The sequence below is a fragment of the Hemicordylus capensis genome, chromosome 2 (genome assembly GCF_027244095.1).
Source record: "Hemicordylus capensis ecotype Gifberg chromosome 2, rHemCap1.1.pri, whole genome shotgun sequence".
Taxonomy (NCBI): domain Eukaryota; kingdom Metazoa; phylum Chordata; class Lepidosauria; order Squamata; family Cordylidae; genus Hemicordylus; species Hemicordylus capensis.
The window spans coordinates 280,791,956-280,810,463 of NC_069658.1; the positions used below are offsets into that span (position 1 = coordinate 280,791,956).

General features: G+C 39.4%; 1 protein-coding gene across 24 annotated transcripts in view; it reads right to left on the reverse strand.

Annotated features, from left to right (window-relative positions):
* The window catches only part of FOXP1 (forkhead box P1), an 823,426-nt gene that overhangs the window by 138,257 nt on the left and 666,661 nt on the right, over nt 1–18,508 (reverse strand). For 22 of the 24 annotated variants that reach the window (XM_053290523.1, XM_053290516.1, XM_053290515.1 and 19 more), the window contains one exon: nt 1,664–1,801. In XM_053290523.1, coding sequence (XP_053146498.1) covers nt 1,664–1,801 — 138 coding nt within the window. Of the gene's footprint in view, nt 1–1,663; nt 1,802–14,647; nt 14,906–15,139; nt 15,210–18,508 lie in introns of those variants that run through there. The other 2 variants (XM_053290534.1, XM_053290529.1) reach the window with 2 other exon arrangements.

The window sequence follows — 18,508 nt, forward strand, 5'->3', positions numbered from 1 at the left end:
AGCCAATTCAGGGTTCCCTTTTGGTGTACTACACAAACTGCGATTTGAAAAATAGCATCCTTTTATCTGTAATGGTCTGACCTTTAGTTTGAAACTCGACAATAAATTCAGTGCACACTGACTATTCTTGGCATTATCGTTTGAAAAGTAATCTCCAAAATGAACTGATGAAAAACATACCATTTTCTACACAAACTAATTAAAATAAGGCAAGGAATGACCTTTGATTGGAACAACAAAGCCAAAATGCCCTTGCTGGGAGAGTCTGGTGAATTTCTATTTGAAACATATACATGCTTTCTAGATCATCATCATATTGTATTGTATTAAATGTTGTTTAGGACAGCCACAACCTCCCTGCTCCCACCCACCTTGCCCAATCTCTTCAGATAGATTGCTTGTTTGAGGCTTCCATTCAATGAATGAGTGAGCGAGTGACTTGCAAGGCACCGTACACAAGGTCATCTTGCAGTGGACTTTGGCATTGCTGAAGCATTAATGAATTAACCCTGCACAGCTCATCAGGATGCGTAAACGTCTATGCCGTGTGTGTGTGTGGGGGGGGGTTAATTCACAGCTGGAGAAGACCAATATTATCCACAGCATATGTCAGAGACTTTAAAAATCTAGCATGTTTCAACTGATACCCCAAGGCTTGTGCACATTTTATCTTTGGCCTCTCGGCTGCTGTGCCAGGTAATAACTGCTTTGCTTACCAACAATTACCTACAAGCCCACTTGTGAGACAATGTTAGAAGTAACACATTAAAATGAGCACTGTAGCCTGTTTGTAAAGTAACTGTGAACAGGTGGCTAGTGGTGTGCATGGACCATTTGCCATAGTTTGGTCCGAATTTGGATCTGTTTGCTACGGGTTCATGAGCCAGTTTGGTTGAACTGAATGGCTAAGTCATCGGTTTGATGAATCAGTTCGTGATCAAAGCAGCCCGATTTGTGATCGAACTGGGTCTGCACATCCGTACAGGTGGCAACTACACCGAGTTTATAAAATAATTATCTCAAGGAAAATCGTTCTCCGGTTAGATCGGGACAACACACATAGTATTCTCCTCTCCTTGTAAGAATGCTTTCAAATGGTTCACTCTTGGTCTTTCAACCTCACCTAAAGTACCAAGTAAACTTTGCGTTTGAGTGAGGATTTGAACCCAAGGCTCTCTGGTACAAGTGCAGCACTCTAGAAATGCCACTGAAGCTTGCTGGGTTCAGTGGAAACAAGGTTTGGAGACTTGTAATGCTCACCTCAAGGAAGAAATAACCATTATGAGGCCCCAAAGTCTTGGGACTACAGGCCCTTGAACAGTCCATTTGTTTGCAATGCAACTTACAAAAAGGGCTTTTAGGGATGGAGTTTATGGATCCTGTCCTTATACTTTTGCACATACAATTAAGAGAGTGATTTGCACAGTCATGTCTAAGTCTGTGAGTGTAATATACCATATTTGTGGCACTGCAGTTAGCACAGAGGCCAATACCAACATAACGTTATTCCTATAGAAAAAATGTCTGTAGCAAATTATGAAAAGTTATACTAAAATGTCTAATACATGCAGACGTTCTCAGGTGGAGGGAAATCATTACATTGGAATTGGCAGTAAGAAGCTACTCCAGCAATCAGCTTAAGATTGCAAAAGAAACAAGTTACCTGCTGAAGCATGAGTGCCTGCTGTTGCTGGAGCAGGACCTGAAGTTGCTGTGGAGTTAGCACTTGCTGCTGGAGGATCTGCTGCATTTGCTGGGGAGTGATAACTTGAGGTGTCATCATAGCCACTGACACTGGAACCTAAAGCATTAAGAGAGTGTAAATAGCAAGCACCTCAACATGCCTTTCTCCAAGTCCCCCCCACCTTTTTAAAACAAGCATCTCTTTATTCTCTCTAGACATTGAAGATTGTTCAGTTGGTTCACTTAAGTGATCCCAAGCGTTCTCCCCTCATCCTTTACTTCTCTCACCCTTGGTTATACTTTAAAGTAATCTTGTCATTTGGTTCACAGGAATAAAAAAACCACGAATCAATTGCATCTTCAAAGTGTGTTTCATTCCCCTCCCCCCCAACCACACAGTTTTTGCAAGAGGAATTATTTCTGCGAAAATTGAACGGTTAATTTGTGTGCCTTCTAGAGGCAACTATCAATTCTAACAAATTTCACATTAATTAATAAGCAAAACCCTTCAAAAGCAACCATTGGGGAGTTTGAATGTAATGATTTGAAGCAAATGAATGCAATATCTGCAAAATCAAAAGCCGCACCTTGTTCCCAAGCAATTTTAGCAGCGGAGTCCCTACAATGATGTCTCTACCATTCCATATTCAGCCAGCATACAGATGGCTTCAATTCTTTCGTATTATGTGAGATACCATTAAAAGCCGCTTTCCATGACATTTCAGTGACAAACAGCTACAGTGATGAACTTGATAGCATTTCACATTTGCAACTGTTAACACGTTTCTGCACGGGCATCTTTGCAAGGAACCTGTACACTGTATCTGAAAGGATGATGTCTTGTTCAGATAAAACACTGACATTAAAATGACAGGCTGTCTTGGCCAAGGTTACACAAATTGTATTCAAGCGGATACCTAATGACAATGCTTTGAATTCTGCAAGCTTTCTAGAATGTAATTTAGCTATTCAAAATAATCACTGCACTTGTGTTTAATTTGCAGACTACATGAGAACCATTTTGTCAGTTCCGGTAATGCAACAAGACTATTTCCCGAGGAACCCCACCAGAAAAAAGAGAGCAAGTGGGGTGGGGGAGAAAAAAGAAGGGGGGTGGAATTACAATAGAGGAGGGAAAGACAAAAAAAAAAATCCTCACGACTTTGAATAGTAATATTTAAGCACCTTACTTTTCTTTAGTTTCAGCTCAAATAGGTGACAGCACAGAACTAGGAGCAGTAAAGGATATACTTTGTTAAAAAGGATCTGCTGTCATCTCATGTATTACAATAAAAGGTAATAACATGTTTTTCACATTTTTATGCACCACCTTTTAAAAATCAGCAGACAATAGCTGATCAGGAGATAAAAGGATTTAAAAAAATATTTCAGGAGAGTTGTAAGCAAGAAAGAGATGCAGTATTAATTTTATGTAACATAATGTCTTAATATGCAGTTTATCTTGACTTTTTCACATGATTTGTCCTGTCATTTGCATAGCAAATTCTTATTCCTAATTTCACAGTCATTATGCACTGATGTCCTGATTTCTCAGCACCACTAATTTTGATGAACTAAAAATGGTTCCTGAAGGTCAGATTCAGGTACAGTGAACACCCTCCAATGTTGTTGTGTACCTTTATGTGCATATGTCAGAGACCCTTCTGAAGGCAGTTGTTGCAAGAGTAAAGAGAAACTGTTACACTTCTTTGTCACTTCATTAACATAACAGTAGAGACTCAGACCAAGAGTTTCCAGCAGCATTGTCATTCTGAATTTGCATTGTGCTACATGTCAGGATAACCCAAAGTAATTTGGAGCAGAGACCAAGGCAAAGCCTCCCTCTTAGTTGCAAGATATGTAAAAGCACAGTCACAGAACTATCGCAGCACTCAAACCTAGGCGGGGTGGTGGTGGTGGAAAGACTTGCAGAAGTCTGGAACCACTTGAAATCCTGGCCCTCGACATACCTCCTTTCCAAGATTATTATTTGTGTTACGCCTGCATCCCCAAAGTAGTAGAGATCCAGCTATGCCTGCCGTTAATTCATTGTTATCAGTGTCTTATAACATGGCTTTTTTGCTGAAAGAATAATAGCTGTAACTAGCAAAAAATTACAATTAGCTAATACTAAACTCTTACAGACCTTTGCTGGAAGCAGGATATAGTTCCAAGCCTGTGTTATTACATGGTGATGCAAGTTTAGTTCATCAGTGGGTGCAGAAGGCTAAATACCAGTGGCAAATGCTGAAAGGCATCAGTCAGCACCAATATTGATAATTGATGAGATCGGAGAGATAATTGGAGAGATTGCAAAAGTTTCATTCCACTATCACACAGAGTGGCTGAAAACAACCCAGCATCAGGCTGCCGTGTTTAAAATGTGTGTGGAAAGGTAGATGCTTGTCGACTCCTGACCTCTTGGATAAACTCAGCACCCTTCCTCTACCTCCAATTCTAGAGGCAAATGTAGAGGGATAGAAACTCTGAACAATCACATAGACATATAGACTACAACCTCCCCATATAATTAAGAGCATCACACAGATTAAAGTGACTAGCACATGGCTCCTGTTTAACTGGACATTTATCTAAACATCTGAATCATTTACAACCAAAAATTTAAGCCTGTTCACATGAGCAGCCTAACCCAGGCTTGGGCAGCCCAGCCTGGATTAGGCTGCTCGCGTGCAGCACTGGGATCTGCACCGATCCTGGTGCTGCCTGCCTGCCTAAACCTACTTTTTACCCTGGCCTTTAACCGAGTATGCCCTTAACCCTGGCGCCGGGGTTGTGTGCACTCAGGCTGCTTGAAGCCTGAGCACGTAAAGAATTGGAGACCTGGAGAGGCCATTCATGGTAGCATCCTCCAAAGCACTGTGCTTGTCAGGCAGTGTATTGTGGGCTATCCAGAGCGTGAGCTGCACTCCCAGCAGAATTCCCTGCCTTCCCCCGCACCCACCTGCCCTCCCTCTAGCACGGCCGTGTGCACAGGCTTGTTGTTAACTTCGCCTTGAGGGTTATGCTATCTTTTATTAAAAGTTGATTCCGTTAATATGAACGCAAATACATGTTTGTGTTTTCTGTGCCAATATTGGTTAATGAAAAACCAAAATATGTTCTAGTCAAGTTTATAATAACTAGGGGCCAAACTACACACTATAGGCCTTGAAGGATTCTTCCCCCAAACATTTGCATATTTTAACATCAAAAGTGCCCATGGAATTCTGAAATGGACAGTGAAGGCCTTGTGGTGGAGGGGGCCGCTTAACTTCATACTTTTTTTTCCATGCATGCCCTCTCTCTCTCTCACTCACCTTTTCCAGCTGGGGAAGAACTCAACATATTTGCCCCTGCAGAAATAAGTGTGTCAGAAGAAAGGCGTTTTGGGTAGTTTCCAAAGGGAGAGGGTTAAGCAACCTCTGCTTCCAATAGGCCCTTCACTATGGCTGCTTTTTCAGTAAGAAAAGGGAAAGAAGGGAAGAAGAATCCCATATTATTTGCTCCCAAGGCAGAGGCAGCAAATAGGTGAAATGCTGGAAGCTCTGACAGTGCCTATAGTCATGTCCTGCTAGTGGGGCACTGTGGCCAAGAGACTGGGCTTTAAATAACCATTCAAATCTCACCTCTCCCATGAACTCACTAGGTGTTCTTGGGGAAGCCATCATATTCTAGGTAGTGCCCAGGAGTGCTTTTTATAAGCTTTGGCTGGTACGCCAGCTATGTCAATTTCTGGAGGTAAATGACCTTAGAACAATGGTACATATGCTGGTAACCTCTAGGCCCAACTACTGTCATGCACTCTACGTGGGACTGCCTTTGGATATAGTCCAGAAACTAACATTGGCACAAAATGAGGCAGCCTGAAGGGATCACATAACAGTTTTAAAAGAACTGTACTGACTGCTGACATGTTTCTGAGTGAAATACAAAGTGCTGGTCATTATTATATATAATGCCCTTAATGGCTTGGGCCCAGGGTATTTAGGCGAGCACCTTCTTTTTCATGAACCCTGTCACGATCTTCTAGAGAGGTCCGGTTATGGTTGCTGCCAAGGAGAGGAGATCTGGTCTTGTGGTAGCAAGCATAACCTGTCCCCTTAGCTAAGCAGGGTCTGCCCTGGTTGCATTTGAAAGGGAGACTAGAAGTGTGAGCACTGTAAGATATTCCCCTCAGGGGATGGAGCCACTCTGGGAAGAGCATCTAGGCTCCAAGTTCCCTCTCTGGCTTCTCCAAGATAGGGCTGAGAGAGATTCCTGCCTGCAACCTTGGAGAAGCCACTGCCAGTCTGTGAAGACAATACTGAGCTAGATAGACCAATGGTCTGACTCAGTATATGGCAGCTTCCTATGTTCCTCATTTGGTGGCGATTTGGGGACCCAGTCTTCTCTGTGGCTGCCCTGGGGCTTTGCAATATGCTCCCTGTTAAAATAAGAGCAACTCCTTCTGTTTGCTTTTAGGGAAGACCCTCAAGATGCACCTATTTTTGCAGGCTTTTAATTTAAATTAATTTTAATAACTTGTTTTATCTTATGAGATGGTTTTTATTGTGTTTTGTGGAATTCTAACTGTTTTTAGTCTTTTATATTGTGTTTTAAGTTTTGTACAACCCCTAGAGATGTACATATCAGGCAGTATAAAAATAGGATAGACAGATACATACAATCTTTCATCCTAAACCTCTTATGCTTCTTCACAGTGCATCTACAAAATGGGGATAATATTTCCAACCTCTTACAGGGTTGTTGTAAGGGCTACAGAGATACTGTACATGATGCACTACAATATAAATTGAGTTTATCATTATAAACAACTAGACATGGTACACAATTTAGTTTATATTGGAAGCTAAGAGAAAGCAATTTTTCATTGTAGGATTCATTTGCACAAGCATCCATGTTCTTTCCTGGAAAGCATTTGCCACAATCAGTTCTGCTTAGTCAAAATGACATTTGTATTCTCAACAATTTAGTCTACTGAATGCCAAACTATACTTTCCCTATGTAGTAAAGATCAGAAGAGAGCTTTAACTCAGATCCTGCTTCAGAAAGTTAGGACACACACTCATATGGACCAGAATCTAGTAAGTGTGTGTGTTAGAACCGAGAGGTTAGCAAGAAATTAAGAATTATGGGCTATATATCCACTCTCTTCTTACATTTTCAACTCCTTCATGTAACTAGTCCCTAGTAATACTAAGATTCGAAGGGCATGCAGTAGCAGCAATAGGCTATTATAGCCCACACTTTATTACCCATTACTACTGAGGTCATTAGCAGCAAGAGTGATTGTAATGGTCTTAACCTATTGATCATTGTAACTACTATCATTTAATCCTGTGCTGAATGTCTGGAAAGCTGCTAAAGGCACACAGGAGAGAGTGCTCTAGCACTGAGAAATATAGCCAAAGCTTGGAAATTACACTTTGATTCATAAAAACTAGCCAGTAGTTTAAATCAATAGTATTTAAAACAGTCATGTAAGTTCTTAACTACGGTCTCTAATATTTATGGGTCCCAGTTTGAATGTATTCTATCAGAACTATACTTATTTTAGATACTATACCATATACATTACATTACATTACATCAGAATGAAATAAGAAACCTCTCTCTGTTCTTGATCCTTGGTGCAATAGGCTTCATTCCTGAACAGGTAATATCTGAGATACCTTTTGCAAGTAGCAAACATTTTAAAAACTCTAACGATCTACTTGAACCAAAAAAAACCTTCCATGAGCAAACACATTTTTAACCATTTAAAGGCTGTAGTACACAACCTGTTTGTCATGGAATCAGTCTTTACCAAAAATATTCTGGAACAGTTATGTACATTAAACTGAGTGTGTTTCATGAATTTTATTAATCAAATGGTGTACTTTATAAAGAACAAAAATGAATGCAATAGATTTGGCTTACTTACTTCAGGGGGCTGGAAGCATAAATACGGAGTTGAAATACAAATGAGTTTTCAGAAGGTTAACTTTGTAAATAGTTCTAGAAACGGCCCTCAATTCAGTTGCCTATGTTAATTTTAAGGAGGCAGTGCCTTAGATTTATTTAATAAATTGCATTCAGCCCTGTTGAAAAATACTAACAGGGTGTGGTAGGTACTCAGCTGCATTTAGAGCTGGAGGTAAAGGGAAAATACAGCTGCTACTTAGCTATTAGATGCCTGCTAGTATAGACCTGCTGATATTCTAATACCATCAATGGCAAAAATGCCTTTAAATGCAGCCACTTGGTTTCAGGCTTAATTCTCCAATGCACACCTACATGTTCCTTGAAATTTTCAAAGCATCACCACATTTGCCCAGCTCACCTTTCCCCTGTAAAGATTCAATTACTACAGCATTAAATTTGGCCCAAGATCACCTTCAGCATTTCCTCATTATAGTGGGATCCTAAAGGCCCATCATTACATTACTACCTACTTTGAGATCTATCTATATATTTATATCTATGTATTTTGTGAGAAAGATACATTTCATCATTCTGAATTCCATTATACTGGAACAATAAACAATGTTCAGTTGCAAAAAGAAATGAAAAAAACCCCACAACATTTGAAATGGCGCCTCAGTTTCTTGATTGGATAAAAATGGAGGATAGTGGGATTTATGTAGAACAGAGAGGTACAGATAGCCATCAGGGCAATAAAATGACATTTCAACTGAATCAACCTAACAAGATCAATGTACCTCAATGGCTCAAATAATGCTTAAGTAATTTTGGAATTATTTTATTATGCAAGGATAAAGTATTCAGCAAAATGCACAGAGCATTTTGCTGCAGTCTAACTTTTCATCTTTTGGATAAAAGAAGCACTAAGTCACACTACCTGTATCTCCCCAGGGACAGTGGAACATTTCTGACACAGTATTTCGGGTATTCAAAACAAAAACAATCAAAAAGAAAAAGCAGCCTCGCATTGCTAGAATCATTCGTGTGGAAACCATGATTCCGTTTCATTATGCAAAATGGAATTTCATTTTTAAGACTTCACTATTTTTTCCATAACACTGTACAGAACATTACGACAGGTACTGTTTATTATATTAATGTAAAATCAGCTAAGTAGTCAGTAATTAACATAACTGTTTTCTCCTCAACAATACAACCTCCTACTAAAAAGAAGAGATGAGAGAGAGCTCTTTACAATTCGATTAGCATTTTATCTTTATTATTTTGTTTATTACATTTCACTAAGAGTAGGAGTTTGACCACAGATGTACACAGTTGAACATAATAGGTTTTCCTTTTTCAGTAAATAATTTCAGGCTTCCTACCATGTAAAGCTTTCTGTACTGACCGTAGGAAAAAAGAATTAAGATGATTTAATATTTGTTTAAAGTACGAAGCCTTATTGGAACTTGACCCTACCTGCTACTTCTCATGCATACTAGGTTCCATACTTATGTATCAGGCTAATTGTTGAAGTTATAATACATTCCCAATTTAATTTGCATACAAATATAAAGTTGACATAAATTAAGTCTCTTCTACTTTGTCGTTTGTCAAAAGAGCACTACAGTGGAAACTGCACAGCATAGCTCTCCTTACACTGGGAGGGTTGGGGGGAAGGGGAAAAGAAACCTATTAAACCATTTCTATTATGTATTGTACCTGCATAGTAAGGGACCACCAGCCAAAAATTACAACTAATTTCACATGGAGAGAAAAGGTAAATCCTTCTGCTTCTCCTCAGGGTTTTTACTTTTAAAAATAGATCAACATGAAATTTATAAATTCTTTAAATTTCTGCACATTATATAGCCAAAAAGCTACAATGGCAGCCCCAATATTAAAAACAACAACAGCCAAAACCACAAACCACCTTGGCTGCTTTTTAAGTATTTGTACCTGAATTTATTATGTTTTCCGAGCTTATGATTTAGTACACAGTTTTTAGCTGCTGTACAATATTAGTACACGCTACTTTAAATATTATTGTTCTGTAGCAAGCATTCAAAAACAAAAAATCAGCAACAGTCAGAATAATCTGAAGCATTAGCCTGTGGCTTTCTACTTCTTTTTAAAAAGAGTTACAGAGGTTCTCCTTTTTTGGTGGGGCAATGGTTGGCTGGTGTGGGGGAGTTTGAGAAAGCCTACTGACTAGTGTATTCTTAAGGGGCAAATAAAAAAAGTGAACCACTGAACCAGTTTACTTTAATCCAGTTACAAAAAAACAGTCAGATGAGGACAAGATGTACTCAAATCCCTGTTCTATTAAACACTTGCTTAGAAGCTGTCACTTTCATTCCGAGGTACAATCTTCACACACTTGTAAAAGTTCATTTGGTTGAAGTGTGCTGTATTTCACACCTATCATAGGTACCTTCATCTGTATGTACATTAGAATCTAATTTGCACTGGTTGTGCTGATTCATAATGAGAAAACATCAGATGCTCCTTTGACAATCTTGTTATTCACTGATTTACTTCTAATGAAGACACATTCTAGCCAGCAAGCTCTCTGCATGTTAAAGGTCAAAACATTTTTTTAAATACCTTGCAAAATCAAGGCAAATTGGAAGGCCCAAGAAGAAATAAAGTGATGTGGCAATTAGAGTAATTGTGCAAAAGAAAAAAGCAAAGAAGCCACCTTTACTTTAAAAAGTACAAGAAATTAAGCTGCCACCACTGGTATAGGTTAGATGGGGTGGGGTGGGAGAGAATCAAAATTTAATGTATCCTCCCCTGTGTCATCTTGTTTTGTCAAGACATCAAATAGAATTGGAAAGTACAAAATAACAAGCCCTTGAGAAATCACAGAAGCCGACCTTTTTGATGTTGTTGGTTTACCTTGTTCTCAGTTATTTGAACAATCATGTTTCAGATTTAAGGGCAAGATAGAGAGCTTAAAAATTAGAACACATTATCAGCTATTGTGTGGGTGTCTTTCTATTTTGCCTTTAGAAAAGGTAATAGAGCACCTTACCTAATCAATAAAAGCAACTCCACCTTAAAGCATAGCAATAGAATAATTAAGAATAATGGATCGTTCATTTAGTCTATTCTGTGGCCCACCCACCCCCACAAAATACTGTGTTCTCTGATGTGGAAAAGAAAACAACAACACCACACACTTTCTAAGAGAGGAAACTGCCCTGGAAAGGTGAACCAAAACAGCTTATTTCATATAACTACTTGACTACAAATCTTTACAGACACATCAGGCAGTATCACATCAGGAAGATGAGTTAATGGGGCCTCTCCTGTTCTTGATACCTCCCCTCTCTACTCAGTTCCTGATATCAGACAAATAAAAGCTAGGGCCAAAGAAAAGAAAAAGAACTTAAACAAAAGGCATTTTAAATGAATCCTGAACTTCACAGCAAAGCTAATTTCCAGTAACACAGTCCTGCTTTCCAAAAACAAACAAACTGCTTAAAGCCAGCCAAGCTTCTCACCAAACAATATCAAGTTGAGTCTGCAGTGTCAGAACTTTCCCACAATCTCGTCAGGCAGGTATGGATAAGGGTGGACCCTTATTCTTTATTTTCTCTAGCACAGAAGTGGGATGAGGGGGATAAATCAGTATGTTTATCGCTCAAGTCCTAAACATTTTCCTTGAAGAAAACCTAGATTTGCCCCTATTTGACTACAACAGTTGTCAGATATTTCTAAGAGATTCAGTCCAGTCAATGTCTCTGCTATTCTCTCTAAACTTTGAATTCTAGTACGACCTTCCTACTTTTGAAATTAACCAAGTATCCACAGCCACCTTGAGATGAAGGCTGTTACATTTTGACAAGCCACCAATTTACACTTTCAGCACATTAGAGAGAAGAGAAAAACAGCTTGGAGTTGCTATTCTCTTCCAGGTATCAACAACTCTCAACAACCAACACCTTGAGAAGATAGGCAAGTAATTACATTAACGTATTTGCTCTGCATCTCTTAAGGTATTAACCCACCTTTTACATTTTGCCTGCTATTTATAATCCATAGCCTTTAACTTCCAACACACACACTTTTTCCAGATGGAGAATACACCTTAGGAAATGCAGCTGTGTACTGCGTTTTTTAAAAACTGCATGAACATCACTAAGGCATAGCTCCCATTATGACATTAGATACACAACTGTGTGAAAAGGTCTCCGAAGCTATGATCCCGTGTCAGTTTCATTGCACCACTTCAGTTCTATCCAAATTGGGCATGGCATGTCCTAATTCTCTCTCTTTTTTTTTAGCGGGGACTGGAATTAAAGAGTACAGTAAAGTGTACTTTGAAAAATAACTTAAAGGAACAGAAGAAAAACAAAGCCTCACAGAAAATAAAAACAAACGGAGTGGGGGGAACCCATCACCACCTCCCTATCATAAGCTCTCTGATGATTTATGGTTTACCAACTCAGCAAGGTTACGCAACACTGCATGCAGTTTTAGATGCATTATTTGAGCCAGTTGAGATTTAATTAAGATCACAGACTCCAAAATCCCTGTCAAATGAAAAATTCACAGAAGACAATACACTATATATCCTCATGCAGATAGTCTCCTCTACATGACTCTGGAACAACAGAAGTTAATCCTTGTTTCTATGGTGGCAGACAAAAGTTGACTAATTTTGTTTTCTTTTGACACTTGTGTTGTTTTCTGGTTTGCGCATGAGATCATTCCTTAATAAGGGGGCAGAAAGGGGAGGGAGAGGCGGTGGGAGTGAGAGAACAGAGGGGAATGGGAATTTGTAGAAACATGTCTCAATACAGCAGCAGATATATCTTGACATTCTCGCAGCTCTGCTGTGATGTCATCATGTTTTCACATAATTAACCCCTGCTGGTACAGAAAGCATTTTATGGTACCTGTCAGACAGACTTATGTGCAATGGGGTATTTTTTTTTTAAGTTAACTAAATTCTATTGGCAATATATAATTACATAAATATGAAACACAGATTTTTTTAAAAAAAGATTGAGAACTGTCTTAATTTCTTACAATTTCCTTACTAACTTTCCAACATAGGTGCCTAGTCAAGGCATGCCATTCAGATTTATAAACTGAAAAGCACACCAAGTTAATCAGTTACAAACCTCCATATCTAGAGCTTCACTTTCTTTTCAAAGGGATGCATTTTCATCCCTAATAAGGTTTATCTATGCAATGATTCCAGGCTTTGAATTTTAAAAGTGTTATTTTAAAAAGAAGTTTCACAGGCAAGAGTTTTCCTCTTGCAGGCATATATTTCTATTTGCATTATCTTAATATCTTGTTGCTTATCTCGTGGTTAGAAATGACAGGTGCTAGCAGTCTTTTGTTTGACAGGCCTCTACACAAATAACTGTCTTGCCTGAAAGGGCTAATGCACTACTAATGAACAATAAATCAGCTTTGATTATAAAGTGTCAGACCAATCAGTTTTCAGTTCAGCTCTATCACATCCTAGGCCAAATCAGCTACACTGTTTGGACAGGATTTGTTTCCAGATTTACATCCTTATCATTGCAATGTTGGAGAGGATGGGAAGGCAGTATGATTATTTAAAGCCACCTAAAACAGGTCATCTATCTGATTTTCAGAGGGAGTCTGCAGTAGCAGACGAGTAATATTGCTTCTAGAACTAATCTTCTGTATTGCTACAAGAATATAGTACCATACAGCACATCTATGTCTCAGAAGCCCACCCACAGACCCATCTGTGCAGAAAAAACAACAACAACAAGGCGCATACTTATTCTTCATCCTGAACTTACAGTGGAAAGACACCCAAGTATATTGACAGTAAATCTACTAAGCACCTGATCTTGGAAAACACATATCACTTTGATTAATCCTTTGAATTCACTGAAACCCACCATATACACTTAAAGTCACAGGGTTTTAAAATTTTCTTTTAAAGTCATGTGTCTTCCATTTTTCCTGCATATGCACTTCAATAATATATGTTGGTTTAGTTAAGAACTATATACTAGTAGTCGTTTCACTGGTTTCCCCCACCTTTTAAACAGATCCATTCATTTAGAACAAAGCACATATCTTGCTTACTAAGCTTGTCACCCATTTTTTTGTCATCATCTTAAAAACTGTCATCTATTTTAAAATAGTAGTGCTCCTGGTTTAAATTCATGCTGTCTGAAAAGTTTCCAAATGCTTATTTGCCTTGTTCAGCCCCTCAACTATGCCAGGTATGAAAGAGTTAATCCCAAAGAGGAAGCATGTATGTGCACTTTGCTCTAAACTAACCACCCACTTCCTAATAGTTCCCTCCTCCCTGCTACCGCCACCCCTTAGAAAAATAATCTCATTTTGCAGAAAAATATAGGACTGCAAGACTGACGCTTAGCCTAGTTACACTTATTCCTCCAGAGCATATTAATACCAGTCAGTGTCAAAAACAAACCTCCCGCACTTAATTTCACGTGGCAAATTGACTAGCAAGTAAAACCAGACACTTAACTGTGCTTGACACAGTATTTTTACACAGTTTTAACACACGCACACACTTTTTTTAAAAAGCAAACTACAATTAAGGCAACTAACCTATAAATATTGCAAAGCAGTTCTGAAAAAGTAGAAGCCTTAGACAGCAACACAATAACCTTGCTATTGGTTTTCTTACATCTTTAGTAAGCTGGCCACAATCACATAGTATTGTCTTCGACATAATTGTTGAGGAAGTTTTGCAGTTCCTACGAATACAGGCAGAGCAGTAAAGAGATTTATCCATGCAGTGCTTTCCTTTTTCAGAGTGTTGCTTTTAAATGCTTCCCAAACTTCTTAAGAGAAGATAAACAGGCCTATATATTGTAGATGTTTCTTTCTCCCATTTTTGTCTATGGTCCTTTTCTAAGCTCCTTTGTAAAACTCCTGATCGAGAAGTTGGTAAACAAGAGAGTATAAATAAAGAAGCCTCAAGCTTAAACACAATCCTATTCTTGAATATGCAAAATTAAAGATCATCATGCTGCACACAAGTAAGATTTTAAAAGAAATCATGAAATCAATCATATTGACAAACCTGACAAACTCCATTTAGCTGCCACCACAAACAGAGTGCTGGGCCATGAAGCTCTATTAAGCCTTGTTGTACAGTCTTTAGCTTCCTCAGGTTACAGACAGATTGCACGCACAAGGGTGCTCCTGGGCTGACAAGATGCAAAACTACCCAATCAGCCACGCCCTTCTCCACCAATCACAACCAGCCTCTAAACATAATCAGTTCAAACACCCCTACACAATGGGCCTCCTCTCTCTCTCTCTCTCTCTCTTTTTTTCTGACGGCAGGTGAAATAATGCTTTTGTGAAATAACGCTTTTGTCTCTAAAGCAACTACAGTTAATTGCTGTTAACCCTTTGACCCAACGGTGTTTGTATCTGCACTCTAGAAAGCATGGCAAAGAGCACACACTTACTCTTAATCAAAGAGCTCTTCCCAACTATTTCCTTTTTCTTAAACCAAACCCAAACAAAAAAACTGTATTTACTAACAGAGACATTTCAGAAATCTAACCTTTAAAGAGCAATCTGTTCAGCAGAGGCTTCATGACACTAGAGAGCAGCAGCTAACACAAGCTTCACAACAATCAGCTTAAATTGGATAGGCCAAAAGAGATCATTATGCACAGAATGCCCCCCCCCATCTTTCCTGTGCTGAAGAACAGCTTTGGGGGGGGGGATATAACTTTAACGTCATATAATATGCAAAGATTTTTTTAACCAAGCTCTAGCCTTGTTAAGTGTTTCTGCCGGCTAGATTATGCACAACAGGATCTGTCTTTTACGTATATCCCCCTCCCCTACTCCCCCTCACAGATATATACACTCTCTCCAGCAGGACTTTGTACAAATTATCAGCATGTCTGGCCTATACAGAGAACTATCCCCCGCCCCTTCCAAACAAAGCAAAAGGAAATGAATCACATGCAGGGATAAGATGTTTAAATGTATCACAAGGCAGAGATGAATCCATCATATTCCTCAAATCAATGTTTCCCAAATAAGGCATTTTATCAGCCTGTTGCCAAACAAATATTTCTGGACTTGGTAGAATCAAATGTCTGGTCTGTGCTGGGACATTTGCAACTCTAGGTGTGATTATTCTGTGTAACACACCGCAATCACTCAAGGTGTCCAAGCAAAAAAACAAAAACAAAAACAGCATTTTGCTTTAATCATTTTTCCCAGTCAAAAGAAAACACTGGGATGTTCCGTCCCCCCCCCCCCGCATTTTTTTCTTTTTTGTTTAACCTACGGAGGCTGTAATATGACATATTTTCACTCGACCAACACTTTAAAAATAGTGTTTCTTCTCTTTCTAAATAATATTTACAAGGGATGAACGAACCAATCTTGCTGTTATTTTCTAATGGTTTGAGGCTGCTTAAGTTATTTTGCATGTAAGTAACTGAAGCATAGGGGTCTTATTATCACTACTGACAATCTCAAATATCAATTATATACAAGAGACAAAAATGCCAACTTATAGTCATTTTAGCATGGGGGAGAAGGGCACACCCTAACAAGAATGACACTGTTTGTCGCATGGACAACTTGTGATCTGATGTTAAATGGGATGTGATCTTGATTGGTTTCCACCCCAAAGAGTGTGAGTGAGTGAGTGAGTGAGTGTGTGTGTGTGTGTGTGTGTGTGTGTGTGTGTGTGTGTGTGAGAGAGAGAGAGAGAGAGAGAGAGAGAGAGAGAGAGAGAGAGAGAGAGAGAGAGAGAGAATAAATTAATGAAATGTTTTGTCCAGCTCATTGAAAAGTTAACTGCATCCCATTATGGATATTTAACTATGGACTATGAGCATCCTGTCCAAGACTTTAAATCTGCCAAAGGAGCCTCCATGAATGAGAAAGATCCTGATTCTTAACTCAAATAGACAAAGACCAAAGACCAGATTTGCATATCAACAACATAGGATCCAACTTGAAACATCAGATGAGCTTCTTTGTAAACTACACCTATTTAAAAATAATAATACAGAAGTGTAATGATAGGTGTTAATGGCAAACAATAATTCCTGGTTATTTTATATCCTTAGAGGCTTCAAATGTTTAAGCATCTTGCACCTTTTTGCTCCTCTGTGCAGGCTTGTACCACATGTAGTCATGATCATGGAATTGCCTTGTGACCATAAACTAGCTGCCTGCATTTAAAAAAATACTGGTCTACATGAGGAAAATTACTTAGAGTATTCCTATTGAAATTAAAAGGGACCAGTTAGGCATTGCCAAACTTACCCTTTTAATTTCAATGGAATTACTCTGAGTAATTCCCCTCATCATATCAGCTCTTCTTTATATGGCATTTTACATGGTGCGGTGCTTTTCTCATTCTTGCCACTCCTCAATATAATAGATCCCTAGTATTATATTTTATTGACAGGGAACTGAGTCTAAATTTCAGTAGTATAAAATTTGGTGCATATATCATACATCTTGATTACTTCTAGAGACTGAAACTGGTTGTCTTTACCTGCCTTCCATATGCCCAGCCATGAAACTCACTGGGTACCCTGGCCCAGGCACATCTCTCAGTCTAATCTATTTCACAGGGTTATTGGGAGGATAACACAAGGGAAGATAAATTTCACACATACACACACACACACACACACACACACACACACACACACACACACACACTTACACTTGAGGACAGGGCATGGGGCTGCCTCATAACTGTGGTCTCCAAGTCAGCACAGATCAATCCAAGGCACAGTTGGGACAAAATGTGGCAACTAAGAATGAAAACCTGAAAATGGGTCAAGTCACACACGTGTGTAATTTTGTCCTTCACACCGCTTTAACTGCCCATGGACCGAGAAAAGGGAATGTTCAGTAGTAGAAAGAAATAGCTGTGCTTGTAATCTATCTTTATAATTCTCTTAGCCAGCATGAGTGTCCAGGATTTGGCGGCGGAACTCTTGCGACACACTGCGAGAGTTCCGGCGAGAGGCCCGGCCGAATGAGGAGGGAGGAGGAGAGGGGGAAGAAAGTGGCGGCAGGCGGGCGGGTGGAGGAGGGGGGAGAGAAAAGCAGTGGCGGTGGGCAGAGAGAAAAGCTGAGAAAAGCAGCGGCGGCGGGCGGGCGGAGGGGGGGAGAGAAAAGCCGCAGAAGGAGGGAGGGGAAAAATGGCAGTGGTGGGTGGGCGGTGGGGCCCTTCTTGGCCACCTGCCGCCCGGTGAGGCTCTGTGTGGGGGGAGGTCTAGAGAGTGAGGGGCTGGAGGGAAGGGGAAGAGAGGAGAGACTGGGGCAGCAGGGAGGGGGAGGGGGAAATAGCCGGCCCCAAAGTGCCGCACAGATGCTCTGTGCGGGATTGGCTAGTATTTACTAATAAGCTATGAAGGCCCAAACAGCTTGGGACCAATATACCTGATTGACCACCTCCACCCATATGTTGAATAACAAAGAAATATTTACCAGGAATGTCACCTTAAATTTACCAAACATATTCCAAATCAGCACTGTAAGTAAACTCAGAAAAATTTTCATAATAGCTGCCACTCAGTCATAGGAAACATTTACTATGAAGACTTGCACAAATCTGAGCTTGACTATCTTTCAGGAATGACTTCTTTGTATCAGCTGGTTTTTGGTAGCCAGGGATAGAGGGGGATGAGGTGGCTGTAACAATTCTAATTGGCTTTTTGATTTTAACACTGTTACCTTGCCCAACTTTTGCAATGTGTCAGGCTATAAATAAAATTTACATTGTGATGTGAGGTAGTAAAAGGTACTCAGACTATTATAAAAAGAAATAAATGTCCCTGTTTGTTGGGATCTAAGTAGTTGTCCTTACTTTCGCAATTTTTTTTAATTTCATAGAATTGCCTGCACTACATACGCACATACAATGGATATTTCAAAGTATAAC